This window comes from Lactuca serriola, chromosome 7 (genome assembly GCF_051521515.1).
Source record: "Lactuca serriola cultivar US96UC23 chromosome 7, Lser_US96UC23_V15, whole genome shotgun sequence".
Taxonomy (NCBI): domain Eukaryota; kingdom Viridiplantae; phylum Streptophyta; class Magnoliopsida; order Asterales; family Asteraceae; genus Lactuca; species Lactuca serriola.
This window is the reverse complement of record NC_136414.1, coordinates 16,759,796-16,775,977: the sequence shown is the minus strand read 5'-3', so window position 1 is coordinate 16,775,977 and position 16,182 is coordinate 16,759,796. Positions and strand designations below refer to the sequence as shown.

Genomic DNA, 16,182 nt, shown 5'->3' with positions numbered 1-16,182 from the left:
GTGGTTGTTGGAAAGCTTGGAATTGAGAATGATTGAATTGTGGTGGCATAGGTTGTTGGAAGTAGTTTTGTTGGTATGGAAGGCTGGTGAGTATATATGGTTGTTGAATTAGGGATGTTAGCATTTACATGTAATTACCCATATGTGAGAATTGATCATTTGGAGTGTTTTGGGTGTTTGGAGTGGTTAATGTATTTTGGTATGGATCCATAATTTGAAGAGAATATGGAGATATAGAAAGCAAATTGATGTATTTGTAGTGTGAAATATGTATAAAAGGTTGGTATTTTATGGGTAAAAGGTGGTGTGATTTTAATATAAATATTAAATAATTGTTTATATATTAAACAAATGCATGCAACGGTCTCATTTTTGATTGTTTGAACAACTAACCATTAAGGTGCCATAATCATCTGTGACCAAGCCAAGCCACAACACCCTTACAAGCACGTGGACCGGTGTTAATTGTAATGCAATCCTTCCTATTATAGAAAATTTTGAAATTGTATATTTAGATTATCCACAATGTATGTTGAAGATGCTCCGAAACCTTTTGTTTGGCTCTCAAGTTAGCCATCTATTAGGAATGTTTTCTATTTGCTAAGAGTTTTAGAGGTTGTTTAAGACTCTTTGTAAGACTATTATATAAGGCCATTAGATGTCATATTTTATTCATTCATTCTTATTCTTTCTCTTCTATCTCCTTGGAGTTTTATCAACAATGTAACCATTCAATGAATAGAGAACATTCATAGTGGTTTTTTCCTTTTCGGATTTCCCCTTTATATTGTGTTGTCTGTGTGATTGGTTTTTGTAGTTATTCATTATTTATAATTTTATAACGATGTATAGTTCAATGGGAGAGTTCAAGACCATTGAACTCTTCAATAGGAAAAAATAAAACCTTTTAACTATTAAATATGTCGTAAATTAGATTTTATATATATGTCATAAAACTTTATAGAGTTCAATGTTTCCTATAAAATTATTGGTACAGTTGTATCGAGACGAGAATAGAATTATGAAATGACAATACATAGTTCAATGTATATTGTAGATGTTTTATGTTTAATCACATTCAACACAACTTGCGTTAAAAAAAGTCGACATGATTTTGCAATTCACACCGGCCAAGTATTGCAAAGTCTAGAGTTTTCCATGGAATCAAAATTTGTGACATGTGTTTCATGGAAGTTACAAGGGTCATATATATGCTAGCTACCTATTATTGTTACAGAGTCAAGTCGATTCAGTTATGTCACAATTAATTACATTCTAAAGTCTAAAGGATATAGCTTTGAATTCCCATGTTCTTGATGATATCAATCAAATCAAAATCACACAACAATTTATAATATAACTTGTTTCATACCCTTTTGTATTATATATTACTATATAATACCTTCTTTCTTACAAGGAAATACTATATTTTTATGTACATGCATTCTCTCTTAGGATTTGCCTGGAGTTTAAGTATACATACAAACCGAAGGATAAACCAATATCAATTTCGACAAGTACTCACTGTTGTGACTGCAGCGCCATCGTGATTCGTGAGAGGGTCTATTCCTTATCATCACAACATGTGTTGTGCTGTTTTCCTTATTCCCTTGCTTCGTATATTCTTGGATGGGTGCGAATGTTGTTGTTTATGTCCCAGATGAATCTCATCAGTTGAATATGTACGAATTCCGTTCCCTGATGATGTCAGCTTTATCCTTATGTGTTTACTGGTAAACCGCCTGTGGCAAGGAGATATCTTGGGTAGATGAACAATTCTAACAACACATCTCTTTTCCATGTTTGAAATCGCATGAAGATGAGAAGGAAGATCAATGAGAAAATCTCCATATTCGTCAGTTTTTCCTCTTACCCAGTTCGATTTACTTCTTTTCTTGTTATTATCACATGAAACCGCAACCAATGCTCCTGTAAATTCAAATTAAGAAACCGATCGATTAAAAAGAAGTGTTTGAAAAGTGGAATCATCATCAACCATGGATTAGTTACAGTTATATGCATACCGGAGATTGGATGCGAAATGGAATTCCTATTGAAATAAGTATCGCAGTGTAAAGTCCCGCCAACAATCACCGTGGAGAGCTTTTCTTCTCCATAGCCAGCTAGACTTAATAATTCATCCGGTGTGGAGAGGTCCACCAGTGGGTTCCGTGGTCCAGCTTCAGCCATGGCTGAAGCTCCGAGGAAAAAGAAGATGAAAAACATGATTATCATGTGCGCTTGAAAATGGATCATCATCTTTGTGTGTTTTTGTTGATACGTAAGAAGTGGAAAACTTTGGAACAACGCAAGACGGGAGGAGGAGACAATGAAAAGCTACCCGATTGTAATGTGAGGGTTTACCTTGTATTTATTGTGTGTGCATGGGGTCTTGTTTTCTATTGAAATTACAATATTACCCTTAAAGTATTATGAGTCATATCATATGGTTGAATACCTACTTTGACCTTTGACCAGTGCCTTGTACCCAATTTTTGATAGGTAAACTTCCACAGAAACAATAAACATAATCGTCAACATGGTAAAGAGGAGGACCAAGGTTCTGACACTTTCTATTCTTTTTTTTACCTGTTTACTTTTGTGACATATAGAAAGAGAGTAGACTTTAAATTGTTAGTCTTGTTTGTTTAACTGTTTATGATCGGCATTTTGTCTACATAAATCGAAAAGGATAATCACAGAAAAACTATACGATGTGATCTTTAATAAAGTGACCACATTTAATTCATCAACGATACATAGTTTTAATGGTTTAATCGGGATATAGATGTTATTATGAGTAGTTTACTAGAGAAGGTTAGATTTGACATGTAATTTTGTTATTTTTTTTACATTGAAATATATAAAAGTTTAGCAGAACATATTTTTATAGAAAAAATTATTTACTTGTTAATCATTTTATATTAAAAAAACTTTAGTGCATCAACTATACATAATCATTTTATTTTTCATACAGCCTTATTATTGTTATTATTTTTTTATGATATATTGAAATCTATAAAAGTTTAGCGGAGCATTTTTACTAAAAATTATTTATTTGCTAACTATTTTATATTAAAAAACTAGTTGTGAGACCCATATAATACATAGGTTGAAAAAATTAAATATAAATTTCAAAATAATTCAGAACTTTGAATTTGTAAGAAAATAAAAAAAAAATAATGAATTATTATAATTAAAATGTTTTTTATCTTTTAAATTTAAACAAATAATTTAAATAAATAAACAAAAAAACTAATGAACTTTAATTTGAGAATTTTGAAATTAAAATGTAAGTTTATTAATAAAATTGATATCCATTTATTACTACATTTATTGCAATTATTACATTAAAATATTATGTTGAACTTAATAAAATAAAAAAACTCATAAAATGACATATAAAAAGAAATTAATTCAAAATAACTATAAAATGATATTTGAAAAATTGAATGAGAAACATTTATTTATTAGAATAGACTAGTTTATAAGCCGTGGGAACCACAAGTTATAAAATTACTTAAACATTCATAATAGAAATTTATAATTATTTTAAATTAAATTATTATAAATAAATTATTAATTAAAAGATATATCAAATTTTAAAATTATTATAACTTCAAATTTAATATATAATTAAAAAATATAAATTTGAAATTTAAAATGAATTGCCTAATATATATACATGACACATGACATAATATTAATAAGAAGTTGTATTAGAGTGATACTTAATAAAAATAGATTAAAACTATTTATTTATTAAAATATGGATTATTTATTTGTTAATCATTTTATAATATTTTTTTCTATATTGCATTGAAATCTGTAAAAGATTTTTTTCCCCATTGGAGGCCAATTTAACACCATTAAATTCGATCTAGTAAATATCAATTAGACATTGCATCTCATTTGATTGTCATTTAACCGTGTATTTATTATGAATGCTGTTATTACCAAATAACACAAAATAATCATTAATTTTGCAACTGTTCGTATGTTAACTGAATTGGCAGGCAAATTGTGTTATTCACAAAAAACATGATCAATTTCTTATATATACCACATCAGAAAATTGTCGTTTTTTGTGATTAATGATTATCTATAATTGAAGCGGAAAGACCGTGTATAAATTTTGGAAAAAAGATATACACATAACCGGTAAGAGGGCATTTCCGTCATTGTATACCAACACCTTTAGAAGGGCATAGAAAAAGTGATGTAGAAATTTCGGAAGGGGCAGAGGGGTATAAAAGTAAAATGACATGAGGGAAGAGGGATTACCACAAAAACAAGGAAAAAGGAAGTAGGTAGCCAACTTGTGATCTCGTTATTTAAGTATTCTTAATTATATAATGTCACTAACATATGTTAGTCAAGCCTGCCCTATCTATATTTTCATTTTTCTTTCTTACTTCATCACAAAATTAAATACTTTTCTTCAGCTGTTATTTTCTTTAATTTAAATAAAATTATTAGCTGAACTAAATTTACACACACATAAATTGATCACCAGTTAAACCAAATCAAGTCCAGGTATGTTGAGACAAATATAAGAGAACTAATAATTATACATGAATTAATTAAGTTGAGATGAGATCAGTTGTGTTGAAGTACAAATTGGTTTGTTGTTTGGAGAAAGTTGGTATTGTGGAGACAGGAGAGAAGCCTGAATAGTGTTTGTGTCTCTTGGCAAAGCAAATCTGGGCTACATATTTGGGAAGATCATATTTCTGGACAAAAGGTTGAGCTGCATACTCTTCAAACGCCATCCACTACATACACATAAAATAAATCAAAACAATTTCTTACGATTGATGCATGATCAATTCAACAATGTATTGAAGGTGTATTAATTTTGATTGCAATACAACTAGAAATAAGGTAAATATTATCATAAGTCCAAATGTAATGTGTATCTATTGGATAAGTACATATATACTCATATTTCGCCACTTTTAGTACTCTCTTACGAAGTCCAACAATCCTTATACTCTCCTGAAATGTATTTTTAGTGTTGTGCCTAAAATATTAAGGGTGCGTTTGGTTGTGATAATTTCTCTAGTTTTTCAAAAAAAGAAAAAAAAAATCTAAAAAAACGATAATTTTAAAAACGCGTTTGCGTTTGGTCTGATAATTTTCCTAAAAAAGTTACAAGAAAAAAGAGAATTTTTTTTGTATTGTTTAGATAATTAAACAAAACGAGTGCAAGACTCTAATAATTATCTGATATCTCAAAATACGGCTAAAAGCCAACTTAAACAATCTTTACAAAAAAAAAGAACCCTACTTACCAGAAATAAAACATACCAAGTCCAAAATAGATAAAGATAAGCAATAATTAAATATTATAAAAGATTAAAGCGCACAATAACCCTTTGTCAAAATCGACGCCTGTGGCCAGTCGTATCATTACTCCCCTTCAAAACATGCATCTTGTCCTCAAGGTGAAATTCAAGGGTCCCCGCATAGCTTCATATTGAGGCAAATCCTTCCGGTGAATCAAGACCTCGCACTCCTAAGTAGGGATGAAAGTGGGTCCAAACTCGGACCGGATGGACCCAGACCAAGAAAACCCGGAACCGGTTAACAGGATTTTGTATATAGGAACCGGTTCCGGGTACGGTACCGGGTAAAGCGGGTCTAGAACCGGAAAACCCGGAAACATCAAAGTGGGTAGGTTAGAACCAGATAAAGTGGGTTTAGAACCGGAAAACCCGGAAACATCAAAGTGGGTAGGTTAGAACCGGATAAAGTGAGTTTAAAACCGGAAAACCCGGAAAAAACAGAATTTTTTGGTAATTACTTACTATTTAGTGGGTTGAACTTTGAAAATTTTTATATTGATATCCCGACTTTGGGGGACAGTAACTCATTGAATATGAAACGAAAATTGACAAAATTATAGTCTAAAATCATGTACAAACTCTAAACTACACTCTAGGAAAAACCGCATGTCAATCTGACTTTAAACAAATGAGATATGCATGTGTTAACATTTTCACAGAATACAAAGTACAAAAACAAATAGCTGAAAAGTTGAAAATTTTCAGTTTTGATATCCTGACTTCAGGGGACTGTAAATCATTGAATATTAAACCAAAAATGACAAAATTATAGTCTAAACTCATGTACAAACTGTAAACTACAAGTTGGAAAAAACCACATGTCAATCCGACTTCAACGAATTAGATATGCATGTTTTAAAACTTTCATAGAATACAAAAAAACTAAAAAACTAAAAACTTTCAGCTTTGATATCTCGACTTTGGGGGATAAGTCGATGAATATAAAACTAAAAATGGTAAATTTATAGTTTAAAATCATGTACAAACTCTAAACTACACTTTGGAAAAAAAACCTCATGTCAATCGAAGTTGAAACGAATGAGATATGCTTCTTTTAAACGTTTCACAAAAACCGGTTCCGGCCCTAAAAGTGGTTCCGGTTCCTAACACTGGTTCCGGTGTTTAGACCCGGTTTACCCGGACCCGATGGACCCAAACCCGGATTACCCGGAACCAGATAAAGCCAATTTTCAAACCCGAAACAGGAACCGGTCCTAACGCTTCTGGTTCCGGTCCGATTCCGATTCCGGTTCTAAATCTCATCCCTACTCCTAAGTCAACCCTGTCCTACCATTCTGACTCCCTCCACCTTATCCAGCTGTAAAATAACCTCCATTTCCTCGGTCAATGTGAGTGGTAGCACCGGTGCTTCCACCTTATCCCCGATGGCCTTTCGCAGCTGCGAAACATAGAAAACATTATGGATGTGAGCATCTTCCAGTAGCCCGTACACCACCTTCCCAATACGCTCCAAAACGTCAAAGGGCCCAAAGAAACACGTAACCAATTTTTTGTTGCGGCGTCTCGCCTCTGTAAGGACAAAGCTTTAAGTAAACCCAATCTCCAACCTTGAAGTTGACATCTCTTCGGCGAGTATCTCCATGATCTATCATAAGTTGTTAAGATCGCAATAAATGTCCTCGTAATTCTTGTAAAATCCTATCTCGCTCTTCCAAGTACTGTCGATGTCGACATCACATACCGAGGACCGGACCGCACCATAATACACCAAATGTGGGGGATCACATCCATACATGATCCCAAATGGAGTGGTATTAGTCGACGTGTGGAAAGAGGTATTGTACTAGTATTCCGCCCACGACAACCATTACGCCAATTTGGTTGGGATATAAGAAATGAAGCACCTCAAATATGTTTCTAAGCATCGATTAACTACCTTGGTCTGAAGGACTCCGTTAAGTCGTACTACGCTTAAATACCATGCCATGCAAACGGAAAAGTTCTTTCCAAAACGAACTCAAAAATACCTTATCGCGGTCGGACTTAATCGACATCGGAACCCCATACAAGTGAACCACCTCTCGCAAAAAAAATGTTGCTACTGAAACCGCCATATACAAGTGTTTAAGTGGGACAAAGAGGGCGTACTTACTCAGACAGTCAACCACTACAAAAATAACTGAAACCAGCAAATCACGGTAGCCCGTCAATGAAGTCCATTGGTAATTCCAATGTCTCTGGTAGAATACTTGTGGCGTTGACAAACGTCACACTCGGATACCATTCGTGCCACGCCTATTTGTATGCCCACCCAAATATAATTCATTTGCCATGCGTTAGTAGGTCTTTAGAACCCCCCGGATGACACCCTGTCGGGTTGCCATGGAACTCCCGAAAAACCTGTGGAATCCATTTCGAAGACCGAGGTAGCACTAATCGACCTTGGTAAAACAACTGTTATGTTCGATAGTGTTGTGTTGCTTCTGACCCGCTTAACACTTGTTGCTTAACTTTTTGTATTTTCGAATTGGTTCTCAATTCTGCCCATAATTCGTCCCGTTTGAATTTTCTAGAAACCGTAAAAACCTCTAGGTGTGCTACATCTTACCGCCTTGACAGTGCATCAGCCGCTCTGCTTTCCTTTCTTGGCTTATATCGGATGACAAACTCATACCCTAGCAGCTTTGTCGACCACTTTTGATGTTCCTCAAAAACAGTTCGCAGTTACATTTAGTTGATCCAGTAAATATTTTAGGTTATGTTGATCTATTTTAGGTTATGTTGATCTGTACGAACCAGGAATTTTCAGACCAGCAGATACGGGCTCCCCTTCTAAACCGCTAAAAGAATCGTCATTAATTCTCTCTCGTACACCGACTTAATCCGGGCCCAAGTGCCTAAGACTTGACTGAAATAAGCTATTGGTCTCTCGTCCTGCATTAGAACCTCCCCTAGCCCTAGCCCATACCTAGAGGCATCTGCTTCTACAACAAAATTTGTGTTGAAGTCCAGAAGAAGGGCAAGTACTGAACCTATGTCATCACTTTTCTGAAGTTGACGGAACGCACTTGTGGCTTCTTCAATCCAGCTGAAGTTGTCTTTTTTCAATCGTTTTAAAAATCGTAAGAAACGCACGCCTTGAGGCGCGAACTAGAGGTGTCGCCTCTGTGGTAGGATTTAAAATGTACGCCTCGTACTAGTGAAGCGTAGAGGAATCGATTAAGGCAGTGCGTTTTTCAGAAGCGTAGGCCTTCGACTTTTTTTTTTTTTTACTTTTTGACGTCGACTTCTTTTTATGTCTATTTTATTCACCGGTTTTATAATAAAATTGAAAACCCGTTTCATTTATTGACCTAATCCACTCATACGCTCACTCTAAAACGCCGCTCCTCTCTTCTTCTCAAAATCGCATCCCAACTGCATCTTTACTTCTTCGGTTCTACACGTCTTCTGGTCGAAGGTCTACTCACTTTCAAGGTAAATGTTCTTATTCTTCTACCAAAAGCATTTTGTAATTATTATTATTATTATTATTATTATTATTATTATTATTATTGTTGTTATTGTTATTATTATTATTATTATTTTGTTAAGCAAATGATTTCTTTGGGACCGTGTAACTACAATGACAACTACATTAACTGTATGAACTTTGTTTTTCACATATGAATGCTCTTATTCTTCTATCATCAAAAGCATCTGTATTATGACTGTTTTTCATATCTATTTTTGCTGCATTCTATTTACAGTGAGGATGTCTAGTAAAGGTGGAAAGTCGAATCCTTCTTGAAGGCATAGTGAAGAAATAATAGAAGAGGGTCCGAAAAAGGCATACAAATATCTAAAATGTTAACTATTGTAGCGAAATCATTAAGGAAGGGGTTCAGAGAGTGAAAAATCATCTTGCTTGTACACACCAAGATGTAGAGCCTTGTCCTAACGTTCCAGATATAGTGAAAGAGGAAATGATTCAGTTTTTGAAAGCATTTCAAGCTACCAAATTAGCTTCTCGAATGGCCTTTGAAGAAAACGTGGCAAGTGGGGCATACTACAACAGAGGTGGAAGTGTTGATCCATCATTTACAACTAGTAGCTCTAGGGGTGTTAGAGGACCAATAGATAGATGGATGGTGGAGGGACAGGACGATGAAATAGATGGTCAAGGACCTATGACCCCGACGAATGCTAAATAGCATCGAAACCAAGTTTGCTTGGATATTGGGAGGTTCTTTTACGAGAATGGAATCCCGTTCAATGTATCCAATAGTCCATCATTTACTAATATGGTACATTCTATTGGAAACTATGGACATGGATTGAAACCCCCTTCAATACATGAGTTAAGAACTTGGATCCTTCAAGAAGAAGTCAAGACAACGACAACAATGGTGGATGACATAAAAGCAACTTGAAAGACAACCGGGGTGTCATTGTTATCATATGGTTGATCAGACATGAGAAACCGAAGTCTGATCAACTTTTTGGTCAACAATCAATATGGAACTGTTTTTTTAGAGCTATTGATGCATCAGATTGCATAAAAAATGCTCAAAAAAATTTCGAGTTGCTTGATGAAGCTGTTGAAGTGATCGGGGAAGATATTGTTGTTCAAATAGTGACCGATAATGCTAGTGCATACAAAGGTGTCGGAGTATTGTTAATGGAGATGAGAAAAAACTTGTATTGGACCCCGTATGCAGCTCACTGCATCGATTTGATGCTTGAAAAAATCAGTGATTTGACTCAACATAAAAATGTTTTGCTTAAAGCAAAAAGGGTTAGCAATTTCATCTACAACCATCTGGGTGTTAAGTATCCCGGAAGGTCTGAAGAAATATCTACTTTGACCGGCCGCCATGAGATTCGCCATAGCCTTTCTAACTATACAAAGCATTTATGAATTGAAACAAAACTTACAACAAATGTTTGTTTCAAACGAATGGGGGCATCTTCTTGTGCTAAGAAACCCGATGATAGAGAGATTAAAAAAAAAAAAAAAGTTATGGATGAAAGGAAAAATGTTCAAGTGAATTTGATTAACGAGGATACGGTGTTCAATGGGGTCAAGAAGATGAGGATGACTCGTTAGAGAGTAATGTGAATGATGTTGATTATTATATTTGAACTTGATTACTAACTTTTTTGTGTTTCTTAAGTGGCAGTGTCTTTTGAAGTTTCAGATTTTTTTATGTTTTTTAATGTCTTTTTTATGATTAATGGATTTGCTGGTTAAATTAGCTTAAAAATATATGTTTAGTATTTTATTTTTTATAATATATATATATATATATATATATATATATATATATATATATATAATTCCGCTTCAGGCTTACGCCTCACTCCGCCTCGAGGCTTACGCCTCGTGAGGCGAAGGGAAAACGCTTCGAGGCGTGATTCCATACTTTAAAACCTTGCTTTTTAGAACTACTCTGTTAAAAGCAAAGCGATCTTATTGTACCCTACCACAAACTTTCAGTTATACCCGATCAAACCAAGAAACCCACGTAGTTCTCGCAAATTGTTGGAAAAGACAACTCCAACATCGTGCTGATTTTTATAGGGTCAGCTGACAGCTTTCCCCTTCCCTATCCCCCTGATATGATGCAGCCTGGGTACTCGATCTGTTTTTGGGCAAAAACACATTTCTTTTTGTTGGCATACAACTAATTCGTTCTATTTACACCCAATACTTGTATAAATGTTCCTAATGGTCGTTGTCTGACTTGCTGTAACAATATTATCCAAGAAAACTAATACGAAACGCCTTAAATAAGGTCTGAATACCTTATTCATGAGTGACTGGAATGTGGCGGAGGAGTTCATAAGGCCGAAAAGCATTATCAAGAATGTGGCGGGGGAGTTCGTAAGGCCGAAAAGCATTACCAAGAAGTCGTAATGTCCGTCCTGCGTACGAAAGGACATCTTAGAAATGTCTTTTCTTTTCTTCATGCAGACCTGATAATACCCGGTCTTCAAATCCAATTTCGAAAAAGTGGTTGCTCCGTGCAATTCATCTAAAAGTTCATCAATTCATCTCTGTCTCCTTGTCGTCGCAAATCAACATGACATGTAGTGTTTTTATCGTGGCAACGATCCCCCGGGACATATTTGGCATCACTTGAAACACAACCTGGCTTATAGCCAAGAACTGTTCATACATAGTTCCTTCATACGATGGTTGAAGTGCTTAAATCCTAACATTGATTAACCAGGAGATGTGAATGTTCGTTTTCTAAACAAATAGGTTGTATGCTAGTACTCCCTAATTTGCTCCAAAACTTTATTTACCTTGGCATCAAACACACCACTCTCTAGAAAAACACACTAATCATTTCAGTGCATAAAGGTAGGTGTGAGTGTGTGTGTGTGTGTGTAACATGGGGAGATATCTTTCATTAATCATTTGATAACTAAAACCAACCTGGGCTGCTTCAATTTCTCTTTCCTGCTTCTGGATGTCAAAAGACAAAGGATGCAACATGCACATAAAGAATAAATCTGACTTGTTAAAGAACTTCTTATGACTTTGTCTGCAAAACAAAAGTAATGTATTAGATCAACAACCCTCAAAGCATCTTTAATAAAATATTTATGTTGCACATCAAAATGAAAAAAGAAAACAAACACATGTTTCAATCAAACCATCAACATGTACAAGATGTTGACTTTGACATAATTCCTCACCTGAACGCTAATACTTCCACAAATTTGGCATCAATCTGAAACATCAAAAACATCTAGTTAGTCAAGCCTGATAATATCTTAGTTTACACATAAAAATCCATTTTTGGTCATATTCATACTTGATAGGGACTATGTTACAAATCTAACACCTATCATATATATTTTGTAGCATCAAATAATGTCTCTTTCACTAGAAATGGAGAGTATTTTCTGTATATAAATTCTCCATTATCCATAGAGCAAATACATGCAATTATGCAAATTACCCCTGTCTCTTCTTTTACTTCTCTAACAGCAGCATCACATATATCTTCACCCTGTACGAAAAAAAAAAAAAAAAAAAAAAAAAAATTGTTCAGATATTATTAAAAGTTAAGTTCTAATAATAATATGATAAATAACTAACCAAATCTACATACCTCATCAACAACTCCTGTAGGAAACTTCCATACTCCAGTTCCACTCATTTTTCCACCCTTCTCTTGCACCACCAGAACCTAGTACCAGTAGAAAATTCTCAAAACAAGTAAAATATATACAAGTTTTGCTGTTACTCATTTACCCTCTAACAAAAGATATATACATGTGTTGAGTACCTCTCCATTTTCTTTCATGACAAAGGCACCAACACCAACTCTATGAGTTGCATTTGGTGGCAAAGTATTAGGAGTTGCAGGAATCCAATATACAAGCATCAAATAGTTTTTCTCTGCATGGTGATAATAGAAGCCTTCCTGTAAACCCAAGTTGAATTTGAATCATCTCATTATCTTAACCCGCATAAATGCTTGAATCCAAGCTATGAGCTTACATTAACAGCAGATTCAATAAGATTTGCAAGCTCGATTGGTAGTCTAAGCCAGACACCCTTCTTACCCTACACAGGAATTGACCTTTTGTATAAGTGAAGAATCCATGTATATATTATTTCCCATTGCATGATTGAAGCATAAAAAAAATCGCAGAAAGAAAATGGAAGTTTTGGATAACCTGTTGTTTCCATTGTATGATTGACTCCTTGAGTAAACAAGTGAACAGAATCCGGTCCATGGGCTCAGTAGACATTTCCACAATAACACCTCCATGATCATCCTCCTTAGCAGATAACAATAACACATTATCAAGCTGTTTAGCTGCTGAAGACCTCAATGAAGCTGATATGGAACGTGAATTTAGATGGATTCCAAACGAGTTTCTGATTTTTCCTAGAAATTGTAAGGATAGCAAAATTGTAAGCACATCCAAAGTAGTACTGTACTACTGAAATCAAATGAGCAGAGAAGAAATACAACGAGTGGATTATCGAATTTGCCTAAACACTAAACAAAACCTATAACATCAAAAAGCACACCGAAAATCCCTAACGCAAATATCGAGTAACTAGAAATCGAGTAAAACTTAATCAAATATAAGCTGTAACTGAATATTATTGTAGAAAAAGATTGAATGTCTCAATCAGTTAGAAATGGAAACTGAGGTAAGGACCTGCAGGTCCTCCGGTGAGGAAAGTTGGGCGGAGACGGAGACTTGAGAAGGAAGGGTTTGTGGAGCTGAAACATAGAATTGATGGTTTTGGGAGACATCTGATTATCATATTTGTCTCTTCGCCCTTTTCCACTGTAATCGGTTGTATCTTCTTTACATATGTGTATATTTTATCAGCCACGACGTCCACTTCCAGTGTCGTTTGTTCACGAGAGAAAAAGAGTAGATGCAGTCGCTTTTCAAAGGAGAAATTTATCACATATGACATATGTTTAGTGAACTATTAAAAATATATAATAATAATAATAATAATAATAAAGAAATATATTTTCAATAGTTAACATTTCAAGAACTTTTGAACTGTGTCACAAAAAAATAATTATCAAAATAGCTTCTTCAATAATTAATATTTATAAATTTTTTCAATTAACTAATTTATCATTTATCTATATCTTAAATTGTAAGGATAGCAAAATTTATTATTTTACTACCATGTCATATATTTTCAGTGGAAAAAAATTATTATCATTATAATTATTAAATAAATAAAAATATTACAATACCAAACTATAAAAGATGATAAAATTTTAACATATATAGTTAAAAAAAATTAAATAAATTAAATAACCGAAATGTTTTATGATATTTGACTTTTTTTATTTTGAAAGTTTTGACGACTAATTTTAAATTATATAAATTTTACATAAAATATCTTAATTTTTATTTTATTTCTTAAATTAAGTAATTAACTAAATATATAAAGTCTAACATTGGGCTGAATAACATTTCAATCTAGGCTTGAAAATTGAAATCCAAATGATTGGAAGCCCAATACCCAAACAACAAATCTCAATGCGTACTCTACTGAATCCTTTTTCTTTTTTCTTTTTTGAAATGAGACCATCATAGTTTTCAATATTTGTTCTAATAAAATGAAAAACTTAAATGAAATGAAATCCAAATGATGTTTGTCCATTGTTTTTCTTAAAGTGCTGATCTACGGTTATAATTTTGTTTTCAAACCGCCAAATTAAGCAAAAATTAGAAACATCCAACAAATAACTCGCCTTTGATTAGAAAAACAATCATCCATAAAAAGTAGAAATGCAATCATTATCATGCCTTTAGTCGTATCATGAAAATCCAGTTTTATTAAATCGAACCATCTTAATATTACATCCAATGCTTTGAGGTTTTAAAAGAGTTACACTAAACTTTATACAATTGTACTTGAATCATGACTCGAATTTTTAGATTAAAAGGAATTTAGACATTGAAAAGAAGTTTGGTCTTCTAATTTTTTTCTCCATTAAATTGATGGTCAAACATCATTTGTATGAGAATGTAGTTCTTGTTATTATTATTATTATTATTAAAATGTAAATGTTTGTATATCTCCGATTTGATACATATACATATAATTCGGATGTGTATATTTCATGCATTACCTTTGATGTATAATTTAATCGTCGAAATGCATGAAGAAGAGTAATAAATAAATAAGTAAAACACTGCATGGATGATGGAACTCGGGATTTGATAACCAAACACCATATATATATATACATATATATATATATATATATATATATATATATATATATATATATATATATATATATATATATATATATATTAATCAAAATACGATAGACAACAACATTAAAAGATAATAATAGAGAAGAGAATCATTGACATATTAGATAATCAATCAATCAATGATCATGAGGCTTGGAGGCATGGATGAGGAAGATGAGAACAGCAGCCAACACCACCGGAATAATCAAAAGCACCGGGAATGATGGTGGTGCCACCGGCCCCATTACCAGTGGCAAGAACAACAAACATCCCACCACAAAGAGCATGGCCACCACCGATCCGACACCCCAACCATACTCCATGTCCTCCATGTCTTCTTCTTCGATTACGAGCTTAAATGTTCCCACTTTCTGCCTCACGATCTTTCTCTCTCTATATGTATATCTTCTGCATGCATGGACGTGTACGTATTTATAGGAACGGGATGTGGCGGTTGGAAAACGGTTTTTAGCAGCAGACCCGTTGTGACGGTTGATGGTCAAATGGTCAAGTGCCGTTACGTTATCCGGATAAATAGCGAAATTGGATTTACTAATCGTTGCCTCCTGTCAGTCCTGTGACGATTATTATTATTATTATTAGTATAATTATTATTATTTTGTATAAGTTTTTATTAGAATAACCTATTTTTGCGTATGTTGTGATTTTAATTAATTAATTAATAATAATTAACTAATTAATTAATTAATTATTAATCGCTTATTCTGAAACTTTCATATTATTCTAATGGGAAAATCGTAAAACAAATTACGTATTAACCTCTTTTTTTTCCTTAAAGTTGTTGAGGAATATACAAATTATACATCATTCCATAGTCTACACCAACGATTAGCTCAAGCCCAGGCCCAATTTTAAATAACACAACAAAGCCCAAGTTCATCAAGACAAGATCAAGATCCAAGTACCGAGACAATCCAATTCCAACCCGTAATATTCTTTTTATATTTTGCGAATATTTATTTAAACTTGTTGAACAAATACAAAATAATGTATATTTAATTACATATCATTGGTTCCTTGCAAATCATAAAGATATTTTTTTAATTGCTGATTATACAATAAACGTTTGATTACTGCATTTTATTGCAGATTTAGATGTGCA

General features: G+C 33.5%; 3 protein-coding genes across 3 annotated transcripts; all 3 read right to left on the bottom strand.

Moving 5' to 3' along the window:
• Positions 1-1,348: 1,348 nt before the first annotated feature.
• LOC145065042 (uncharacterized) lies at positions 1,349-2,354 on the bottom strand. Its single transcript, XM_079012383.1, has 2 exons — positions 2,025-2,354; positions 1,349-1,929 (listed from the first exon to the last, which is right to left on the bottom strand). Exons 1-2 carry the CDS (start codon positions 2,257-2,259, stop codon positions 1,577-1,579), a joined length of 588 nt encoding a protein of 195 aa, XP_078868509.1. The 5' UTR covers positions 2,260-2,354; the 3' UTR covers positions 1,349-1,576.
• Positions 2,355-4,480: 2,126 nt separating this feature from the next.
• Positions 4,481-13,738, bottom strand: LOC145062945 (nudix hydrolase 2-like). Its single transcript, XM_079010536.1, has 9 exons — positions 13,482-13,738; positions 12,987-13,201; positions 12,808-12,873; positions 12,593-12,730; positions 12,416-12,493; positions 12,263-12,313; positions 11,997-12,031; positions 11,734-11,842; positions 4,481-4,775 (listed from the first exon to the last, which is right to left on the bottom strand). The coding sequence occupies exons 1-9, from the start codon at positions 13,588-13,590 to the stop codon at positions 4,584-4,586; spliced, it is 993 nt and encodes a 330-aa protein (XP_078866662.1). The 5' UTR covers positions 13,591-13,738; the 3' UTR covers positions 4,481-4,583.
• Positions 13,739-15,113: 1,375 nt separating this feature from the next.
• On the bottom strand, positions 15,114-15,445 carry LOC145063193 (uncharacterized). Its single transcript, XM_079010779.1, has one exon. The coding sequence runs from the start codon at positions 15,389-15,391 to the stop codon at positions 15,197-15,199; it is 195 nt and encodes a 64-aa protein (XP_078866905.1). The 5' UTR covers positions 15,392-15,445; the 3' UTR covers positions 15,114-15,196.
• Between the last annotated feature and the right edge of the window lie 737 nt (positions 15,446-16,182).